This window comes from Schistocerca nitens, chromosome 7 (genome assembly GCF_023898315.1).
Source record: "Schistocerca nitens isolate TAMUIC-IGC-003100 chromosome 7, iqSchNite1.1, whole genome shotgun sequence".
NCBI lineage: Eukaryota > Metazoa > Arthropoda > Insecta > Orthoptera > Acrididae > Schistocerca > Schistocerca nitens.
Window position 1 is genome coordinate 411,139,907 of NC_064620.1, and position 24,094 is coordinate 411,164,000.

The 24,094-nt window shown below is 38.7% G+C and overlaps 1 protein-coding gene across 1 annotated transcript in view; it reads left to right on the top strand.

Annotated features, from left to right (window-relative positions):
- The window catches only part of LOC126195665 (uncharacterized), a 145,231-nt gene extending 121,341 nt beyond the window's left edge, over nucleotides 1-23,890 (top strand). The window contains exons 8-9 of the mRNA XM_049934290.1: nucleotides 23,215-23,372; nucleotides 23,536-23,890. Coding sequence (XP_049790247.1) covers nucleotides 23,215-23,372; nucleotides 23,536-23,668 — 291 coding nt within the window. The 3' untranslated portion in view covers nucleotides 23,669-23,890. The remainder of the gene's footprint in view (nucleotides 1-23,214; nucleotides 23,373-23,535) is intronic.
- Nucleotides 23,891-24,094: the final 204 nt, after the last annotated feature.

Genomic DNA, 24,094 nt, shown 5'->3' on the forward strand with positions numbered 1-24,094 from the left:
GTTTCTGCACAAGAGTTAAGGAAGTCCTATACAAATACAGGTTTGATTCCTGCCGGGTATTAACTGAGTGAAAGCTGCTTATTCTTGGGAATACGCTAATATTGTTAACAAGAAATGACAGTAAGAAATATATATATTGAGAGGCAAATGTCAAAATAACCAGACTCATGAACAGGGGTCAACAAGAGGTTCGTGAACCTACACCATTTATTGCCCAAACCACCCATTTCTGAGCCAACGATATCCTTTTAGAAGGGGAAAGAGCTACCCCAAAATATACTACCATATGACATAAGTAAATGAAAATAAGCAAAGTAGACTACTTTTTGTGTTGAACGATTGCTCACTTCAGATACCGTTTGAATAGTAAAAATGGCACCATTAAGTTTTTGAACAAGATCCTGAATGTGGGCTTTCCACGACAATTTTGCTATCTATCTGAACACCTAGAGATTTGAACTGTTCAGTTCCACTAATATTCCCATTCCCATTCTGTGTTAGAAACTGTAAAAACTGAGGCTTACTGGGATTTAATGTTACTTTATTTTCTACAAGCCATGAGCTTAGGTCATGAACTGCACTATTTGAAACCGAGCCATTGTTGTATGCAACATCCTTTACTACCAAGCTAGTGTCATCAGCAAATACAAATATTTTAGCATTACTCGTAATACTAGAGGGCATACCATTCATATAAATAAGGAACAGGCGTGGCCCCAACGATGATGCCTGAGGCACTCCTCACTTGACCGTACCCCACTCAGACCCCACATCACAGCTATTCTCAAAATTGTGAATAATGACCTTTTGCTGTCAGTTGTTAAAGTAAGAGGTGAACCAATTCTGACTACTCCCCGTATTCCATAATGGTCGAACTTCTGGAGCAATATTTTGGGATAAAACACAATCAGATGCCTTAGTCAAATAAAAAAACATGCCTAGTGTTAAAAACCTGTTGTTTAACCCATCCAGTACCTCACAGGGAAAAGAGAATATAGAATTTTCAGTTGTTAAATGACTTCTAATGCCGAACTGTATATTTGATAACAAATCGTGTGATATAAAATGATTATATATAGTTACAGCCTTTTCGATAATTTAAGTCAAAACTGATGGCATAGAAATAGGTCTAAAATTGTGTACATTATCCCTTTCTCCCTTTTTATAAAGTGGCCATACTACTGGATACTTTAATCGTTCAGGAAACTGACCAGTCATAAAGGCAAAATTACAAATATGGCTAAATACAGGGCTAACATGGACAGCACAGTACTTTAATATTCCGTTAGGCATTCCATCATAACCATGAGAGTCCCTAGTCTTCATTGATTTGATTATTGACTCAATCTCCCCCTTGTCTGTATCAACGAGGAGTATTTCAGACATCAATCTCGGAAAGGCATATGTGAAGAAAGTTATATGATTCCTTGTAGAAACTAAATTTTTTTTAAATTCACCAGCAATGGTCAGAAAAGATTGTTAAATACTGTAAATATATCTGATTTATTAGTAACAGAAATATTTTTTCTATGGACTGACTTTATATCGTTGGCCTTGTGTTTCTGACCAGACACTTCCTTCACAACTGACCATATGGTTTTAATTTTATCCTGTGAATTAGCTATTCTATTTGCATACCACATACTCTTTGCCTTCCTAATAATGTTTTTAAGCACCTTGCAGTACTGTTTGTAATGGGCTACTGTAGCTTGAATGTGACTACTTCTAACATTTTGATATAATTCCCACTTTGTTCTACATGATATCCTTATCCTGCTGTTAAGCCACCCGGGCTGCCTATTACTGCTAGTACCCCATTTAGAATGTTCTAATGGAAAGCAACTCTCAAAGAGCATGAGAAATGTGTTAAGGAAAGCACTATACTTATCACTTATGTTATCAGCATTATAAACATCCTGCCACTCTTGTTCCTTGACAAGGTTTAAAAAATTCTCTATTGCTGTTGGATTAACTTTCCTACATAGTTTGTAATTACGTGTGACATTTGTTTGAATACAAAAGCCTTTTAGTGTTAAAATTCGTGCAACATGGTCTGAAAGGCCATTCACCCTTTTACTAACAGAATGCCCATCTAGTAATAAAGAATGAATGAAAATAATGTCTATGGCCGTGCTAGTGTTCCTTTGCACCCTTGTCAGGAAAACACAGTCTGCATCAGATCATATGAATTTAGGAGATCTACCAACATCCTTTTTTCTGCACCATCATATACAAAATTTATATTGAAGTCACCATTTATAACTAATTTCTGGTACTTCCTACAAAGTGAATCAAGAGCCATCTGTAGCTTGAGCAGAAATCCTCTGAAGTCAGAGTTAGGGGACCTACAAACAACAATAATTAAAAGTTTAGTTTCACTAAATCCAATTGCCCCTGCAGAACATTCAAATATCTGTTCAGTGCAGTGCCATGATACGTCTATGGACTCAAATGGAATACTGTTTTTACGTACATAACCATTCCCCCACCCCGCAAGGAAGTCCTGGAAAAACTGCCAGCTAATCTGTATCCTGGTAAAGGAAGTCTCTGAATTGTCAGGTTATGTAAGTGGTGCTCCGACATACCAATAATTTCAGAGTCAACGTCTATAAGCAGTTCACTAACTTTATCTCTAATACTTCTTATATTTTTAAAAACAAAGATGATGTGACTTACCAAATGAAAGTGCTGGCAGGTCGACAGACACACAAACAAACACAAACATACACACAAAATTCAAGCTTTCGCAACAAACTGTTGCCTCATCAGGAAAGAGGGAAGGAGAGGGAAAGACGAAAGGATGTGGGTTTTAAGGGAGAGGGTAAGGAGTCATTCCAATCCCGGGAGCGGAAAGACTTACCTTAAATATGTCTGCTTGTGTCTGTATATGTGTGGATGGATATGTGTGTGTGTGCGAGTGTATACCCGTCCTTTTTTCCCCCTAAGGTAAGTCTTTCCGCTCCCGGGATTGGAATGACTCCTTACCCTCTCCCTTAAAACCCACATCCTTTCGTCTTTCCCTCTCCTTCCCTCTTTCCTGATGAGGCAACAGTTTGTTGCGAAAGCTTGAATTTTGTGTGTATGTTTGTGTTTGTTTGTGTGTCTGTCGACCTGCCAGCACTTTCATTTCGTAAGTCACATCATCTTTGTTTTTAGATATATTTTTCCTACGTGGAATGTTTCCCTCTATTATAACCACTTCTTATATTTTGATGAAATATGCTAATTCATTCTCTACTTGGAAACATGACATCCTCTGAAGGTGAGCCATTAGTTAGAGGGACTTACTTTAAGCAGGTATACCTATCAGATGACTTTAATTTAAAATAGGTGTACTTCTTACACCAACTACTGCAGGAATTTTTCCATGAGTGATCCCACCACCACCTACTACACTGTCTCCTGTAAGATTTGCCAGTCTCCCCTTCCCATACCTATTGAGGTGGAGGCCCTGCCTAGTGGAAACAGCAGCCACATTTGTTGTGCAACACAAAACATTCTAGTTAGGAAGGAAGTGCCAACTCCACTTTGGAGAGCATGTTGTTGACTGCCTTCAGTGTGCCCTGCTTGCCATCAGTTTTTCCATTTAACAATGAGGTGACTATGTAATGTGCTTCATGTGTGTCTGTTGTTACTGGAAGTAGTACTCATATTAACATTTGATCTTTCTACAGAAAAACATGAATCCAGTTGTACAACTGAGATGATACTCCATAGTCACACAGTCTGATTAGAAATCATTTGTGAGGGTTCAAAAGCCTTCTGGAAATTAGAAATATGGAATTCATTTGGTGATTGAAATTTCATGAGAAGATCTTGCTACAACGAAAACCATATTTGTTTCAATGATTGCCATCCCAGCTCACATATCATATCGGTGAAATTCTCTTGCCTCTTTTATGATAAAACAAAACAAGCTTCCCTTCTTTGGATTTTTTCAATATCCTCCATCAGTTCTATCTGGTAAGAATCCCATACCACACACCAGTACTCTAGCAGTGAATGGGCAAGTTTAGTGCAGGCAGTCTCTTTATTAGACCTGTTGCATATTCTAAGTTTTCTGGAAATAAAATTCATTCTATGTTTTTCCATCCCCGTAGCATATGTGATACTTCTAATTTAAGTGGTTCACAGTTGTAATTGCTAGGTGTTTTGTTGACTTGACAGCCTTTAAATTAGTGTGGTTTATTGTGTAACCAAAATTTAAAGGGTTTCTTTTAGTACTCATGGATGGCCTCACAATTTTCATTATTTTGGGTCAACTTCAACTTTGTGCACCATAGAGATATAGTGTCTAATGTCATTTTACAATTGATTTTGATCTTTAGATGACTGTTAGATGGTAGATGACTGGGGGCTGCTCAAACTGTCTCCTAAATTGTTTATATAGATTAGGAACAGCAGAGGTCCGATAAGACTTTCTTGGTGAATACAAGATGTCACTTTGCTCTACTTAGTGACTTTCTATTATTAGAAACTGTGGCCTTTCTGGTAGGAAATCACAAGTCCATTCACATAACCGAAATGATGCTCCATGGGCATGAACTTTGAATATGCATCTGTTGTGAGGAATGGTGTCAGAAGCCTTCTGTATATCTAGAAGTATGGAATCAATTTAGATCCCCTGTTGATAGCACTCATTACTTTGTGTGAATAAAGAGCTAGTTATGTTTCAAAACAATGATATTTTCGAAACCGTGCTGAGTATGCATCAATACACCATTTGTTTTGGGGGTAATTCATAATGTTCGAGCACAGTATATGATCCAAAATCCTGTTGCAAATTGTAATTAGTGATATGGGTCTCTAACTCATTGAATTACACCTATTTCCTTTCTTAAGTATTGGTGTGACTTTTGCAACTTCCCAGTCTTTTGATGAATGAGCAGTTATTTAAGACTGGTAGGCATGGAGCTACTGTATCAGAATATTCTGAATGGAATCTAGTTGGTATACAACCTGGACTGGAGGTCTCGCTTTTACTAAGTAATTTGAGCTGCTTCATTATACTGAGTTATCTACTTCTAAGCTGCTCATATTGATAGCTGTTCTTGATTCAAATTCTGGGATGTGTGGATGATGTGGCGTATTCTACACCTTATTTTGGATCTATATGACAATGCTGTGCTGATTATATTTATATGTTTTGACAATGCCATTATGGCCTTATCACTTTAGGACATGGTGTAAAAAAGATCTGAGGATGGTCATATGGACTGAAACTGGTCATCGTCTAAAGAATTGATATTGTGATCAAAGACTGGAATAAAAAACATTTGACAGTATTGGATCACTGTTTGTATATGCGACTATGTCGCAGTTGGTGAAAGAAACAATCCATCACCATTGATATTTAACGTATTCTCTCTGAACACTGTTAGTTCGCTTGTAAAAATTTTCACTAAGCTTACCTCCGGTTGTAGGCAGCTTTTGGTACCTAAAACTTTTTGAACTTCAGCGCTTTCTATTAGCACTTGGAGCTATGGCAGTTTAGGTCTAAAATAATGATTGCTGCCACATCTATCCTTGTCCTGTGTTTGTCCTGCACCTAGTGAAACTGAAGCCTTTTCTATATTTTCCCAAGACACCATAACCTAAAAATCCACCTAGTCCATTCCACACAGCCCCTGCTACATGTGCAGACACTTCCAGTATGTAGTGAATCCATGATGTATTAAGCATAACCTGAAACCCCACCATTCTATGGTACAAGTCGAGTAATCTGCAGCCTACACAGTCTCAGAATCATGTGGGCATCTGACTCAGACCCTCCACTTGGCTCTGTACCAGAGGTCCACAATCAGACCTATTGATGATGCTACAGATTGTGAGTCCTGCTTTATCTCACAAGTAAGAATGATAATTTTTAGCAAATTCAGATAGCCTCCTAAAATCAGAGAGAATCTTTTCTCATCCAAAGCAACACACATCCTTAATTTTAACATGAGCCACCAGCTGCCATTCACTATACTCTTGTGTTCTTTGTGGCATCAGGAAGTACCTGTTCCACATCTGGAACGACTCCTCCCATTATACTTACAGAGTGCATACAGGATTTCTTCCCTTCTGTGGTAGCCACTTCCCTAAGGAACTCCACTGCACACCTAACATTGGAGCTCCCAACTACCTGGAATTCCCACTCTCCCTCCCTCTCCCTGTGACTGACTAGATCTTGCAGGCTGAGAGGCTTCCTCTGAAACAGGACAAGTGACTGCTTCTGTCCCAGAAAATCTTTTGCTGACTGCCACACTTTGAAACAATCTCCCACTTGACCACAGGTGAGGGATCAACCTCAGTGTGGGCAGTAACTGGGTGGGCCACATTAGTGGACGAATCAGGGAATACGTGGGTCATAAAAAGGGGTCATGTGCTTCTTTTGTGCCCAACATTGTACTTGTAGCATAGGTGTTCACAAGTGTCCAATCCTCCCATTGTGTAATTGTAAAAAGTCATAGTTTTTTGCGTGCACCTGCATCTTAAAGTATGAGGTTGGAACTTAAATAGTTGCAACTATTTATTCACAAGCAATACAAAAGAGTTACATGTTTGCACCTGTTACTGTCCTTCAAAGTACTCACCAGCATTGTGTAGAACCCATTGTCAGCGAAGTGGTATACCATTAACAGAGCCTGTTCTGTTGATGGTGCTAATGGAGCTGTATACTGCCTGTCGAATCTCTTGAACAGTTCTGAAGTGAATGCCACAAAGTGGTTCCCTCGTCTTCGGAATCAAATGCACAGTATTACTGTTTATTTATGGAGAACCACCTGTGACCAGCTTTGTGAAAGAAGTGGCGACACTTTCTGCGGTACCCACCCATCATTTTGCGTGACAATGTGTGGTTGCATACAGCTCAAGCTGTGGCTGCTCTGCTTGGTTGATGGGACTGGGAAGCACTGTACCTATCCACCATACTCCCTGGACTTAAGTCATTGTGACTTTGATTTGATTCTAAAGATGAAGGAACCACTTCGTGGCATTCGCTTCAGAACTGTCCCAGAGATTCACTCCATTTGCACCATCAACAGAACAGGCTCTGCTATGCAATACTATGCCTTCCACATCACTGGCAACGGGTTCTACACAATGCTGGTGACTACTTTGAAGGACAGTAACAGGTGTAAACATGTAACTCTTTTGTATTGTTTGTGAATAAATAGTTGCCACTATTTAAGTTCCAACCCTTATATGTTGGCATCACATTGCATTCATTATATTAGAACTAAATAGTGAGACTTCCTCAGAACATAAAACACAATACATATTTTTCTCATAAAACCAGGTAAACTTGAACTCATCATCTAAGTGTTTATTGAGCAGGAGCTCATCAGGAATTTTAATGTTTATTTTTGTCTAGTGTTCCCACTTAAGTTGGATTAAAGTCAATCAATATTCTGGCTTGTAATTAGACTGCCTGAAAAAACCATTAGACTGCATTCTTTCATATATCTCAAATGTGTACAAATAGAAATTTCTATATTCTACTATAGCAACTTCTTTTTAGTCCGTATTTCTTTGGATGTTTAGGCAAATACTGTGTAAATGAGCACTGATTTCAAAATGAAATGAGTTAGTCATCAGCTGTCTGATATTCTATAGTGGTATATGCTTTCATGTATTTTTTTCAGATAAGGGTCTAAAGTTCATGAGTAGCAAACAGTAGGCAGATACCTTCATCTCATGATCATGTAGACCTTCTTAATGTATAAATACCAAGTGACATGACTATTTGACATCTCAGTTCATTAAATAATCAGCCTCTATTGCCTTTTTATTTTTTAAGTTGGGCTACTTTGGCTAAACGGCTGCTTGTTTCTTTTGACTATTATTCACAGTCACCATTTAAGTGCCAGAAGTGGCTGTAATATCTGAATAAATAACCTTATCATGTTCAATCTGAGAAACATCTTGCAGATTCATCATTATCACCATCAAAAGGTAATTCTGCAACAATTTCAAGGCATTTTGTCCCAAAAAAAAAAAAAAAAAAAAAAAAAAAATGCGTTATCAGGTTCCCCACAACTAAAAGGGGAAAAATTGTACATGAAATCATTTGTAAATAATTCCATTTAGTTATATAAAAACATATAAATATTTTATTTAATCTTGTTACAGAAAACACACCTGCACCCCATCAGATGCACAGAAATTACAGTTTAAAGCAAAACAATAATACCAACAATATCTCTGATTACACTATTCTGAATATGTAGACAGTGAAAGAAAATACATTTCTGTAGAAAGTTTCTAAACAGGCAAAAGAAAATTCTCTCAGATCACTTTATCTAACACAAATACTTGTCTTTGCACTACATCATTAAAAAATGTAAAACAGTTCAGGAAAGAGTGCAGCATTCAAGAATGTGCTGTTGCAGTTACTTGATTTAACAAATGTAACAGCTGCGTATTTTTTGTAAACACATATGACTGATTAGAGAATCTGATCTTGAAGGAAACTATAATTTAATACATTTACATTAGTACTTACATTGAGATACACATATTGTGGGAAAACACTTTTCACTCAGGAGTCCCTAAACTGGATCCTCTTCTCCAACCACAAATTCAATTTTTTTATGATCACAGTACATTCATTAATAAAGGATTGGTTTTCTTTATTTTACAGCATGACGACTTTCACAAAATAATAACAGCATGACAACTTTCACAGTGCAACCAAATCGTAAAATCAGTTTAGTGGTTGACAAGCTATGTTAACAATTCCCCCTGTACAAAAAGATATATATAGATATCAAACCTAATATTAATGATGTCATTGTCTCAAGTTCTGTGTGAGACTAACTTTTATGTACACACATTTGTAATGGTAAAATGTATGTATAAAGTTACGTTGTGCAAGACGCGACAGTTGGCTGCGACTGCGACGCTGCCCCCTCCTCTTTTCCCACCCTGGCAGACGGCGACACGGCCGCAACACGACTGGAGTCGTCGCCGTTTCCCAAGCTCCGGTCGGCGGCGGCGGATTCAAATACATAAGAAAAATAAGAATTCCGATTTTCTTGCTGTAAAAAATACTGTATGTTAATGCAACAAAGTTACATCGGCTCCCAGAGTTAGTTTTTTGATACAGACTCTCCTTTTACTTTAAAAAATTGAAAAGTATCTCTTCCGGTTTTGCGTGTTTTTTTCGCTGTATATTACTTCTCTATCAATTGCGAGGAAAGTAAAAGGCACAAAAAATTGATGTGTGCGTATCTTACAGTTTCACATCACAGCTTGATAATGAGGTGTCTATTTTTCCGATATTCGTCACAGTTGTTCCGATACTTAATTTACAAGTAACCTACTGCATAAAATTTGAATTGTGTACAGTGAAAAATGTGGTCGCTGGCTACTTTACGTATGGTTCACGTTAGGTCATACATCGTTGCCGATGAAAAGAAGCTAACATATCGAAATTATTTTTAAAGTTGAGATCAGAATGATATCGATCTCCGTTTCCGAGATTTGGGCTCATATATCTCCGGGAGCGTCGCGACTAGCCGCCAGTTCTGTCGACGCACAATGAGAATCGTGTGGTCATCACACGATAGAGAATGCATTTGTTTTGTTTCGCTGACACATTTGAACCTAATGAAACCATTTTATGTCATATATTTCTCCGGTATGAGTTACTAATATTTCTCCATATGGTCTTGACAATTTCATTTAAAATGCCACGAAATGTAGGTTTCTTAAAGCCAAGTGATCAAGTAGAACTCATTTTCTTGGTTTTGCTGAGGCATCTGAACCTTTTCCAAGCTTTCTTTCTCGTTTATTTCTCTGATACGAGTCCCGAATATTCCTCCATCTGTTTTTGCACATTTCACCTAAAATTCCAATGAAAGATAAGTTTATTAACAATAAGCGCATGCTAGCGTCATTGCATTGTTTCAAGTTCTTGACAACAACATAGGGTTACACCTTAAACATCCAGAATTTTCATTTTGAACGTCTACAGTATACACTGGCAGAAATGTGGAAGAAATAATGTCCGTGCTTGTTCACAAAATTTCCCCAAATTATACTTGTCAGTTTCTCCCATGCAGAAACTTTTGGAACAAGCTAAGGCAACTTTCATAGCCGACTGACTCTTTATTCCCATCCAAATGAACTTCCATATTCTTATATTCTGACAGCATACATCGTTATGGATGACATGAACATTTAATCTTGCCAAGCTGCACTCAAAAGATGACTCCAGGATTTTCAAAAGACGAATTTCAATTGTGAACTGTGTCAGACCAGAAGGGCCTTGTAAAACAGTAGTGCACTTTTGGCACAAGTTTTTTGAGCACCATCTTCTACCAATGAATTGAAGTGAATGTGACAAATTACTTCTTGCAGCATACTGTTTGCGCAATCTGTTGAGAAACGCCTTCCTCAAAAACGAACATCTATTGATTACAGAAAGCTGTACAACAATCTGGTGGTGGTTTTTCACAACTAGAAGGTATCATCAAGACACCAATCTACCGTTTACTTTCAAAGTGGAGGTATTGTAAAATGTAACTTTCTCGTTGTACTTTAGATTGTTCATTTTATAATGTACTTGCCGTTTCCAATTTTTATCGTCACAAAAAAAAAGAGTAATGCGAAAATTGACTTTAAGTTCATTTTCATCATTCTAATTCTACATCTGCAGGGATTATACTGATTTTCATAACAGGCCTGAAAAATTTGCATTAAGGCGAAAATATTATATATTTCACTCACCTGCCAGTTTCAACTGTGCACCAATTTCTTCCCAAATTTTGTCTCTGAACATAGTGTCTCTATATTTAGGGTTCTTCAAATCGTAAAGGCAAGGATGTTGCGAGACCAGCTCACAGAGCATCACATCCTGTGAGTGGCTCATTTCAGTTTTCCTTGACTGGCTCGACATCTTTCTGGCAGCCGTACGTCTTTGTGTCGTGCGACTTCCGTCGCAACACTGCTCACTGGTGCAGTGCTGCGGCAGCTGCCGCAACAGTCGCGCGTCGCAGCCCAAATTCGAACTGCGCATGCGCCAGCAGGCAACTTCTGACGTCACGTAGCGACCCGTCGCAGTCGCTAGTCTGCGTCGCGTCTTGGACAACGTACCTTAAAACAGGGTCATGCCCAGTCCATAAGCTTGTGGGAAATGTTGATCCACTGCAAGTATTGGTTGGTATTGAAGCTATACACTTTATTAACACTCAGTGAGAGACACATTAAACACTGCAACAGAACTCACTCGAATGATACATGCCAGTCCAAAGGCACGAGGACAGAGAGCATAAAAACGAAGACATGCTACACTTCAGTGCTTCAGAGATAGCTTTTGATTAACTGTGTCACTACACAGCCCCCCCCCCCCCCCTCTCCCCATTGCCGCCCTATGAAGACCAGACCTCCTGGGAGTCATCATCAAGAACACTGTTGAGGGCTTACTATAAACCTATGTCATAGCAGTGTGTTGGTACCAGTGAAGGATAAAGACCTCATGTTTGCAATGGAGCTTTGACAGAGTGAGTGCATAACATAACTTGAGAACATGTATGTAGTTCCCTGTGTATAAAGCTATTAGGGCCCATGTGCCTGAATGCCAGAGATGGATTTAATTTGGAGATGAAATGCCTCACTTGTTGCAATAGAAATGGAGGGACTTGGTGGGTGGTCATATTACTGTTCAAAAAATTCCAAAGGAAGTCTTGGGTGATCCACTGTGCACGAACTCTACTGCAGAAGTTCCAATATGAGATTTAATTGCTGCATCTAGTGGTAGGGCAGATAGGCACAAATAGCCATGGCACTTTAGGGAAGATTTTGAAGATTACATTTAGATTAGATTTACTTTCATTCCAATTTATCTGTAGTGAGGAGGTACTCCAAGTTGTAGAAAATGCAAAATGCTATTGTTTCACTAGGTAGCTAGTGGTATGGCGGTGTTTATAGTCACTTGAGTTTGCCAGCTCATAGAACAAACTGGACTCAGATTGATGTCCTTGGTTAGATGTGACATTGGTGGGACACCCAAACTAAGAGATCCAATTGTTTAGGAAAGACTGCACCTCAATTTCCACTGAATTGTTCATAATAGGCACTGCTCCCACTCAGCTGGGAGACCTTCAGTAGCCAAAAAATGTATTTAAAACCTTGTACAGGAGTGAGAGGTTCCACAAAGTTGATATGTATGTTTGCAAAACGCTGTATAAGTTCATTGAAAGACCCAGAATATTTTCGGACATGGTGCTCCACTTTATCCATTTGGCAAGCCAACCAAGTCTTTATCTAGTCACGTTTGCTGCCTGGCCATATGTATGCATCAGTCACCATTCATATTAGTTTGGCCCCTGATAATTCCACATCAGTGTCCTGCACCATTGCTAGCTACATGGAAACAATATTAATTCCGGAAAAACAGTCAGTTTCACAATTACTAGCCCTCCTTACATGGCAGATGTTAGTAGTAAATTGACTGGTGAATTCCAAGTGGCAGAATTGTCTTGGTGATAAGGATTCACACAGTGTTTTGAAAGCAAAATGAATAGTTTTGTGAGCAGTGGAAACTGTGAAGGTGCATGCCTTCACTTACAGCCAGAAGTGCTTAATGGCTTCTTACACGACTAACAGTCCTCTGTCAGAGGCACTCCCTTAAATTTGTGACTTGGACAGTTTGTGCAAAAAGAAGCTAGCTGTTTTCCAAGTATCTCCTATTTGTTGGTGAAGTGCTACCCCTATGACTGCCTGGCTAGCGACTCCACAGTGATGAGGGGAGCAGAATGGACAGAGTGCACTAAATGGATGGCAACGCTTGCACTGGATATGACCATGCCAAACTCTTGTAAAATTTTGGGAGATCAAGTGATGTGACATTGTCCTCTTGAATTTCGTCCTTATGATGTGCCAGTGAGGGGCACCTGTGAGGCTGCTGTATGAGGAAGATGATGTGTAGAAGTTTGCCATGTCCAGAAAATGGCATATCTGTTGGAAGATATCTGGAATAGGTACAGACTGAATCACATCAACTTTATGCTGTAAAGGCATGATGCCAGAAGTGTTAATCAAATGGCCTAAGAATTCCACTTTTCTCTGCATGAGAACACATGTGTGTCCTTGTCCATTTGCAACATGTTCTTTGAAAGTCTAACAAGTAATTTGTTGATGTATACCATCTTCTGATGGACATTCTAGAAAAGTAACACATTGTCCAAATATGCAAAACATTAGGGCAAACTATGGAGCACTTGAAGGCACCACAGGAAACTGATAGTATGCCTTCTTAAAATAGATCATGCTGTATATCCATGCACCCGCGAATGCTTTTCTAAAGTCCTGTATATTGCATATAGGGTAATAGTCTTGGGTTGAATGTGCATTCAAAGCATGATAGCAGTCACTAGGATCTGTCCCTTTTCCTTACCAAGTGTAAGGATGATGCTCATGGTCTGTCAAAACAGCTAATAATACCTGTCTTTCTTCACTGCAGCATATTTTTCTGGTGCTAACTTGCGAACTTTGAAGGTTACCTGTGGTCTTGGAGTAGTTGGAGTGTGATGGCTAGTGTTGCATGTGATACTAGAGAGCAGTGCAGGTTGCTGTTTAATGTCTGTCAAGGTAGCTGAAGAGATAAATGGGAAGAAATGTTTTCACTTAAACTCCTTATTTCATTTTGAGCCTTCTCAGAGTCTTTGATTCTTTTCCAGATTCAAGAACTGTATTTTCCTTAGCAATGTTTGTCTTCACCTGTCCAGGGGCCATTAACTCATCAGGTATTTGTAATTTGTTGTAAGTGCACACTATTGTATGAAGTTCCTTGCTTGAAGAATCTTTGGTGTTGACAGCAAAGCCCATAGAATCCAGGTCACTTGTCACTACACCTGTAGCAGAGGTGTAATTCAAAGCATGAGGCTGTTCATAGAAACTGCATGTCAATAAACAATCTTATTGTTTATGCAGATTTGAGCCTTGTGGTTGGAAATGTCAGTGTAAAAGTAGTGCAGGAAATCAGTGCCAAGAAGTGGTTCATTGACATTGGCAGTCAAGAAAATCCACTGCAGTTATTTCTGGAAACCCAATTTCACCACTTTGATGCATTTACCAAAAGTAGGAATTTTTGAGTTATTAGCTATGACAAGCCTGGATGTAACTGAAGGTTGCTTTTCTAATCTTGCCAGCAAGACACTCACATTGATCCAGAGTCGATTGAAAATGTTCCTGGACATACAAGTGACGTCATCTACCAAGACTGTTAATAACAGGCTGTCAATTTGGCATTCCTGAGAAATCTACATAGCCTATACTGGGAAGGAATCTGCGTCTTGTGTTGAAATGGCATAAACTGACTCTGGAAAAACAAAGCGGTAGACCTGTTGTATACTTTGACTTTGGTGGTTATCCACTTCAGTTCAGAGTGACAGGTTGACAGGTCATACCTATTCCCATTTGTTATTGTTGTTTGGGAGGCTGCAAGGAGCTGTACATTTTCTTACCGATTGTCCATATTCAAAAGGATATAAATACCATTTATGTCATTGTATGTTGACCTCATGCTGGGAGTTGTGCCAGCTGCTGTGCTGTGTGCTTTCATGAATGTTTCTGTAGTTTGCCTGAATCGCTGCTGAAACTGCTCAAGTTGCATGGGAATGAGATAGTGGAAGCAGCTGTCCTCTAGCTGCAGGCAAAGCAACTAAACCTGCAGTGCCATTACCAGTTCGTGGACCCTCACTGGCATCATCATGCAACAAAATATTACTTATTTGGTCAGTTCTGAGTAACTGAGAATCTTTGTCTATGGTGTTATTTGAAATCACAAGAGTTTTAATAGCAAAAGGTAAGTTATTGAAGCATACTTGTTTTAATATCACGTTGGAAACTTTAGATTCAGTGACTAGTGTCCTTAGATCACAAAATAATTCAGACAGAGATGTATCACCAATAAACTCATTCTCTAAAACTTTTTGAATACCTGGTTTAATATCCCTACCAGCAAATGTCGAGATGTAGGCAATTGAGCTGGCATGGGTAGAACAGTAGAGCAGTTCAGACACGAGCAGTTCAGACACCTGACATGTCATATAGGCAGACCCACTGACAGAAGTGTATACTTATGAGCAGCTGTAAACAGAGCAGGCCAGTGCTCCTGCAGCATTAAACCACTGTGGACCTAGTCTAGCACTTTGTGCCGAGTGCTGTCATGTGCTTAGTCGTTAGTCACCAGCCGTGTGTTGAGCATATTGCTGTGCATGTATCTACATGGGTTAAGACACTTTGTTTCCCATAGCTCAGTTCACACGGTGACTTCACAGGGTTCTGTTCCCCCGTTGTTACTGAGTCACCATTGGCCTGTGCTGAACCTGTGCTGACTGTGTTGACTCAGTGGCATTGTCATACCTTCTGCAGATGCTAACTGCAGTTCTCTTAATCTGTGAATACTGTGGAGTATGTGGTCTTTCAAGAGTGTGTTATTGTAATTAGAGGGCATATTATGAACAGTGTCTGACAATAACAAAGAGATTAAGTGCCTAAAGCATTAATTGTCAGAATGAATTGTAGTTTTTCATCACATACACCATAGGCAGCAAATGAAAGTTTTAATAGTATCCTCACACTTAATGTGTTTCTTGTGATCCATGGCTTTCTGTGGGGTCACCACTTGTGGAAACATCAATCCACAGTAAGTACCAGAAATACTGGCTGTTATCGAAGCCACAGACTTTTAATACACAATGAGAGTTACATAAAACACTCAACAAAAATCTCTCAAATGAAACGTGCCACCCCAAAAGGCAGGAAAACAGTGAGCCTAAAAGCAAAGATATTTTACAGTTCATTGTTTCAGAGATATCTTCTGACTAATTGTGTCACCACAAGCTCCACAGTTGTCTGCCAACTCTGGTAGGTGTCAAGGATGAAACATCAGTTTTGCCACTCTCACAAAGCTGCTACCTGGTGTGGACAACAAACCCCCTCTTTATTCTTCCTTATTGTCATGGACCAAGTGTATCATTTATTGATGTTCTCCTTCAGAGTATTGCTACACATAAATATCACTGGCATAAAGAATTACTGCCACTTTCATAATTTCATCACTGAAGCTACTGTTTACTTGTGTAGGATCTCATTCACTGAAGAGGAGACATTTCCAGCTAATCCCATGTCTGAGTCTTTTTCAAATGATATAGGAACATGTCTAACACTACTACTTCTACTACCACCACACACACACACACACACACACTCACACACACACACACACACACCACCACCACCACCACCACCACCACCACCACCACCACCAGCACCACCATCACCTTCACCGTAAAAACCCATCTCAGAAAACAGCAAAAGAATAGATGTACTCTAAGTATACTGATTACTCTAATTTATGTTAGACACTTCGTAATGAACTATGTTGGGAAAGATCCTGGAATGTGACTATATTTGAGTCCATGGTCTTGTGGCAATATTAGTTGAATAACAAAATATACGTGGGATTCCAGAGGTATTAAGTGGCTTCATTTTCTTGTGCTTTCATTGTGTGCTCCAGCTGATAATGAGTGAACAGTAATCAACCAATAGTTTGTAGAAATTTAACCATTGATCCATCTTGAAGGCTTAGAATACTTTTGTTAAAGTAAATTCATAGTGGAAATAAAAATATAGAGAGCTGTCATATCATACTATGTTTTTTCTAATTACTATTTCTCAAAATCCTTTTATATGAAGAATCCTAATTAGTTAAATAACTAAAAATAAAATAAAATAAAACTCCTGACTTAAAATACACACATCAAAAAAAGTTTTGCATCACCTCAGTTCTGAGAGTTCCGGAACCTGTACAGAAAATTGGAATAGAGATCAACAGAAAGTTCATTTCCGCCCTTTTTATTGCTCATGAAAACCACACATTGCATGTTGTACCACCATACAGCGACACCTTCAGAGGTGGTGGTCCAGATTGCTGTACACACCAGCACTTCTAATACCCAGTAGCACGTCCTCTTGCATTGATGCATGCCTGTATTCATTGTGGCATACTATCCACAAGTTCATCAAGGTATTTGGTCACATAGCTCACAGCATGGTTCTTGGCCCTGATCTGGTGACACCATCCTGCCCACTCTGGCTATTACTGCTGCAAAGTGCAGGTTTTACCGAGTGTGGCTACCCTATCTCACAGTCCTTTTGTGTATGTGTTGATACAACCTACATGTTACCACACTGCACTCACTGGCCATTGATAGTTAATACAATGCTCTAATGCAGCTTAGTTACAAATTCCTAGAAGTTTCACTTAAAACTAAGTTGTGATGCTACAATGTTGTTCCTTGGATTTGTCCTTGTCCCACTGTCCCATTCCTTATTACAACTGGCATAGACTCAGCTTTGGTATGTAGGAAGGGCCTGAGGGGCCAGTTTTGTGTGCACAAGATAACCTATTGAGTCAAATGGCCTTGTACTAAATCACATGTTGTGGTGTTTTGGGTATGCAGAAGGAAAGAGCATTTCACTAAGCAGTGTAGAGAGAGCGCATAGTTTCAATGAGGAAGGCCATGGGTGCTAGGGAAGTATTAGTCTGTGTAGATAGTAGACAATTGTAGGCATGGTTTGTTGTGAATAGTGCTGATATGTAGATTAGGAGTTCTCCAAAGGGTTGATGCAAGTAGAAACATGGCCTGATGTTCATGGAGTGTCTGAGTTGTGTACGCAGCTTTTTGTTTCTTTTTCCTTTCTGTGCCACATGCCTACTCTGTTATATAGTAAGATAGCTCCAAACTGCGATATAGCACTGACAAAGTGAAACGTAGCTCAGCATTGCAACAGTATCATTTTATGGTTCAAGTTTTTTTATCTTTGTATCTTTATTATCTTTGTATCAAGTAGCAGAAGCTTTCGAAATGTGGTGCTACAGGAGAATGCTGAAGATTAGATGGGTAGATCACATAACGAATGAGGAGGTACTGAATAGGATTGGAGAGAAGAGGAGTTTGTGGCACAACTTGACTAGAAGAAGGGATTGGTTGGTAGGACATGTTCTGAGGCATTAAGGGATCACAAATTTAGTATTGGAGGGCAGCGTGGAGGGTAAAAATCGTAGAGGGAGACCAAGAGATGAATACACTAAGCAGATTCAGAAGGATGTAGGTTGCAGTAGGTACTGGGAGATGAAGAAGCTTGCACAGGATAGAGTAGCGTGGAGAGCTGCATCAAACCAGTCTCAGGACTGAAGACCGCAACACAACAACAACATCATATCACACTGGCTCAAAGCAGTGTAACTAGGTGCTGGGATCCGTAGATGCAATATGATTATTAATCTTCATGTCACCATTAAACTGCTCCAGGTCCCTTGAGTACAGTGGGCATAATAGCAGAAAATCCATGTAGGATAGTTATCTGAACCAGTGTGATGCATGGTGCAAAGACATTCATGTATTAGGGACTTATGACTAAGAAGAAACATCGAGTGTTTTTCGGTAATATTAAGAAACAAAGGTTGAAGAAACATGGAGTATTTTTGAGTAATGTTAAGAAACACAGGTTGAAGAAACATGGAGTATTTTTGAGTAATATCAAGAAACACAGGTTGTAGCTGGGGACAGCACTTGTGGTTAAAGACTGTGGTCAAGAGATTGCAGGGCTCATAAAGCACAATACACTGGATATGAGCAGTAAAGTTTAGGGTGTAAGTGATAATTCTCTGGCTCTTATGGGCATTACAATGTGTGTCTCTACCATGGATTACTTTACTGTTGTGAATAGTTCAGGTTAAGTGTAAGAGTTTCATAATGTTGCAGGATGCTGTCCAGATCCATTCTCTGCTCTCCTGCTAAATAGGCAGGTTGAAGACAAATACATTACACCATGTGTCATGACTTAATAAGAATAGAGGAAAACTGTGCTTAATGTGTGTGGGAAAATAGAGTTGTATATACTATAGCATCACAAAATTGTAATACGTTTACAGATTTGGTAGCAGACTAGAATTCATAAGACTGAATTCTCCCCAAGTGGGGAGTAATTGTTGCAGCATCTACTTGAGTGGACAATGACAGTTACAGAACAATGCTTGGGGCAGTACATTCCAGGCATACACTACAACAAGTGGGGCCTTTTGTCACAACAAGGCTTACCAGATGAGTATATCTGGGCCTCCAGCCCAGTGGGAGACCACTTGCACTGAGGACTTGTCTCTCGTTACTTGACATTAGATCTGTCCTGTCCTGATGTCATGCTGGATTTCTAATATGTCTGCCACTGGCACTGTGCTGTGCTTGAACTTCAGTCCTGTCTACAGCTCCAGCATTAGCACTGATGTAGCCTCCATTCCCACCACCAGCCTCCACAGTCCTCATCTGCTACTTGTATCTTGTACCTGATGTTAGACCTGTCCTGTCCTGATATTGTACTGGCATTCTGACATATCTACATCTACATAATTACTATGCGATTCACTTTTAAGGGCCTGGCAGAGGGTTCATTGAACCACCTTCAAGCTATTTCTCTTGTCTCAGTTATGTGACTGGGTTTGTGATTTCCTGTCAGAGATGTCACAGTGCGTAGTAATTGATGGAGAGTCATCGAGTAAAACAGAAGTGATTTCTGGCGCTCCCCAAGGTAGTGTTATAGGCCTTTTGCTGTTCCTTATCTATATAAATGATTTGGGAGACAATATGAGCAGCCATCTTAGGTTGTTTGCAGATTATGCTGTCATTTATTGACTAATAAAGTCATCAGAAGACCAAACAAATTGCAAAACAATTTAGAAAAGATATCTGAATTGTGCAAAAAATTGGCAGTTGATGCAAAATAACGAAAAGTATGAGGTCATCCACATGAGTGCTAAAAGGAATCCGTTAAACTTCAGTTACATGATAAATCAGTCAGATATAAAGCCCGTAAATTCAACTAAATACATAGGAACTACAATTACGAGCAACTTAAATTGGAAGGAACACATAAAAAAATGTTGTGGGAAAGGCTAAGCAAAGACTGTGTTTTATTGGCAGGACACTTAGAAAATGTAACAGATCTACTAAAACTAAGGAGACTGCTACACTGAGTACATCAAGAAAGTTCAAAGAAGGGCAGCATGTTTTGTATTATAGCGAAATATGGAAGAGAGTGTCACTGAAATGATACAGGATTTGGGCTGGACATCATTAAAAGAAAGGCGTTATTCATTGCGAGGGGATCTTCTCACGAAATTCCAATCACCAACTTTCTCCTCTGAATGTGAACATATTTTGTTGACAGTGACCTACATGGGGAGAAATGATCACCACGATAAAATAATGGAAATCAGAGCTGTTACAGAAAGATATAGGTGTTTGTTCTTTCCGCGCACTATACGAGATTGGAATAATAGAGAACTGTGAAGATGGTTCGATGAACCTCCTGCCAGGCACTTGAATGTGATTTGCAGAGTATCGATGTAGATTTAGATTTCTCTACCATTCCCTTCTTGAATAGTGTGTGGGAAAAATGAACACTTAAATCTTCAAAATAATTTCACATTCTGAGGAGGAATTTGGTGATTGAAATTTCATGAAAAGATCCTGCCGTCATGAAAAACACCTTTGTTTTGATGATAGCCACTCCAGTTCACATATTTCCATGCTGCTCTCTCCTGATTCCTGATGTACAAAACTAGGTGCCCATCCTTGAACTTTTTCAGTGTTCTCCATCGATCCTATCTGATGTGGATCACACACCAATATTCCAGAAGAGGATATGCAAGCATAGTGTAGACAGTCTCACTAGATAGACCTGTTGCATTTTCTGTGTTCTGCCAGTAAATCACAGTCTTTGGTTTCCTTTCCCTACAACATAATCTACATGATCATTCCAATGTAAGTTATTCATAATTATAATCCCTAAGTAGTTAGTTGAATTTATAACCTTTAGATTTGTGTGATTTATTGTGTAGTCAAAATTTAGTGGATTCCTTTTGGTACTCATGTGGATGACTTCACACTTTCCATTATTTAGAGTCAGTTGCCACTTTTCACACCATACATCTATGTTGTTTAAATCATTTTGCAATTTGTTTTATCATCTGATGATTTTATAAGATGGTAAATGACAGCATCATCTACAATCAGTCTCAGAGTGGTATTCAGATTGTCTTCTAAGTCATTTATGTAGAACAGGAACAGCAGAGGGCCTATAATTCCTTGGGGAATTCTAGATATCACTTCTGTTTTACTTCATGACTTTGCATCAATTACAATGAACTATGGCCTCCCTGATGGGAAATCATGAATCCAGTTGCTCAACTGAGACAATGGTCCATAGGCATCCAATTTTATTAGAAGTTGCTTGTGAGTTATGTTGTCAAAAGCCTTATGGAAATCTAAAAATATGGAATAAATTTGAGATCACCTGTTAATAGCACTCATTACTTCTTGAGAATAAATAACCAGTTGTGTATTGCAAAAAAGATATTTTGTGAATGCATGTTGGTTGCTTGTCAATAAATCATTTTCTTGAGGATAACTCAGGAACACAGTATATGCTCCAAAAACCTGCTGCAAATCAACATTAGTGATATATGTTTGTAATTCAGTGTATTATTCCTTATTCTTTTCTTGGGTATTGGTGTGACTTGTGCAGCTTTCCAGCCTTTAGGTATGGACCTTTCAATGAGCGATTGGATGTGTATGATTGTTAAATATGGAGCTATGGTATCAGCATACTCTGAGAGGATCCTGAGTGGTATACAAAAGGGACTGGAGGCCTTGCCTTTGTCAAATTATTTAAATTGCTTTGCTGCACTTAGGATACCCACTTCTTAGTTACTCGTTTTGTTAGTTGTTCTTGGTTCAAATTCTGGAATATTTACTTTGTCTTAATAATTATGAAAAATCCTCCTTGATTGCACAAACTACCTGGTGTTTACCTAGGTTTCAGCGTGGGTAACCACACCTTATTCAGAACAAATATAAAACAGCTTGCCTGAATAGGCATAGTCAAAGGCTAAAATCAACATCTATAGAGGCAAGACCCCATAAAATTTTTTTACAAATACACGGTACATATGTACCAAGTCAATAATATTACTTATCTGAACCCTGTGTGTGCTGCCTCACCCCAGCCAATGTACGATGGTCACAGGCTCTCCACCGAACTGAGGCACTGCAGGCTGCTCAGATGCACGGCTATCGAAATCATCGTGCATGTACGTGGCCAGGAAACGCTCTTCGTATGGATGAGAGCGGTATTACAAAGATAACATGGATTGGGACGTAACTGATTGCCAAAAGTTGTCAAACAAATAGCAATTTGAGCAAATGATAAAAGCGATGATGTGGGAATTAAGACATATTTAATAGCAATGCACGAAAAACTTTGTGAACGGATGGTAAATCAGCTACAAGCTAATACGGAGGCCCTAAAATTAGGTAGAAATTACAACTAAACTAAAAGTGCAAGGCTTCGGCCAATGATCTTTGGCAGCAAACAGCACTTAAAATGTGATTCCCCCCCCCCCCCCCCCCCAAGTTATCTATTGGCTACACACAGTGAGTGAACAGGAGGCAAATTTGTTATAAGCAGGTCATGGTGATGAAAAACATCTGTTAAGGTGCCTGATTGACATTTTGACATACATAATATTTTTGTATGGTTATATCTTAATGTTCCTCAACTTGTTTCTTTGCACTTCTTTCCACCTTTTTCTGTCCTCTCTCCACCACTACCACTGCTGGATTTTTTAAATTTCCAGTCAAGCTTTCTCTGTGTATCCTGTTTAGCATCTTGGCTTCAGTATCTATACATTACATTATTAGGACTGTGAGGCCAACCTGTTTGTAATTAAATACTTTATTTTTGATCCGCTGAGTGCCTCTTGTTTCTGTATTCATCTAGGAGTCTAGTTCTTTTCTTTCTTTCCCATTTCATAACTTTTACTTTTTCTTAGTAAATTAAGGAAAATTAACCAGTATTTCTGAAATGGAGGTGCAATTTTTTGTTTTAGTGTATTATCTGTGATAATCATCTTCTCCATGAACTTAAATGGTTTAAATTTTTATTTCATTCTTAAAGCCATAGATACTCTGGCAACAAAAGGGAAGGGAAGGGGTGAAATGAAAGAAAGAAAGACATTTAGAGCAGGAGCAAGAAACGAATGGTTACTACAAATATTAAGTGTTTGTAATAAATTTCTCTTAAGTTTCATACATAAAATGTCGTAAGTTAACAATCAAGTAAAAATGATAGAAAATTAATAACCAGTTGTCTTTCTGTTAGATTAAAGCTGACAGTAGGAGGCAGCATCAAGTAGCAGAAGATTTTTATGATGTATGGATATTGAAAAGACAGGCATTTTTAAGGTGGAGGAGCTTTGTAGAAGAACAGTTGACTCATGAAGCAGCTGTAATGCAAATGGCATTAGAGCATTATAATAGGTATGCAAACTGTATTATGTATACATCTATAACCCTCTGATTTGATGGATGTTCAAGTTTGTGTAAAAGTATACAGAAATTTCTTTAAATGTTCATAAGTGTAGTATGTTACACCATTGTTCATACCATTCCAAAGTATAATTGATTTTACTTTTCATTATAGAACACTGATTTGCCGCTACTTCAGGCAATGGTACAAGGTGCGAGATGAAAAGAAACGTAAAGAACGGCTTGAAGTGTGGCGTATACGTGTACGTGAAATACTTCCAGACTTCATGCCTCCTGATACAGACTAGCACTACAGGGCTTACATATTACACAAAATAATGCACATAACAAAATGTGTTTTATGTTACAGCCTGTAAATATACACCTTTACTGTTTCAATTAAGCAACAGCTGGTGTGAATTGATCTTACATACTGAAGGAAAATGGAATCACTATTAATTATTTGAAAAATCCTTTGATTGTTCTTCTTTTGCAAGAGCAGGTTTTACTCTTTCTTTTTGTTTGTAATATTGTGTAGAACCTAGCATGTAAAATGTAGGAGGGAGATGATTAAAACAAATCTTGTTGCACACAGTTATTGCTTTGTTTTAGACATGCAGACACTGCATTAAAGTATTTATCCTTTTAATGTTAGTAATTGAGAAAATCTTTACTTATTTGTTCCAGGGATAGTGAACATGAAATATTATAATGGTGCCCTTTGTATCAGTTTC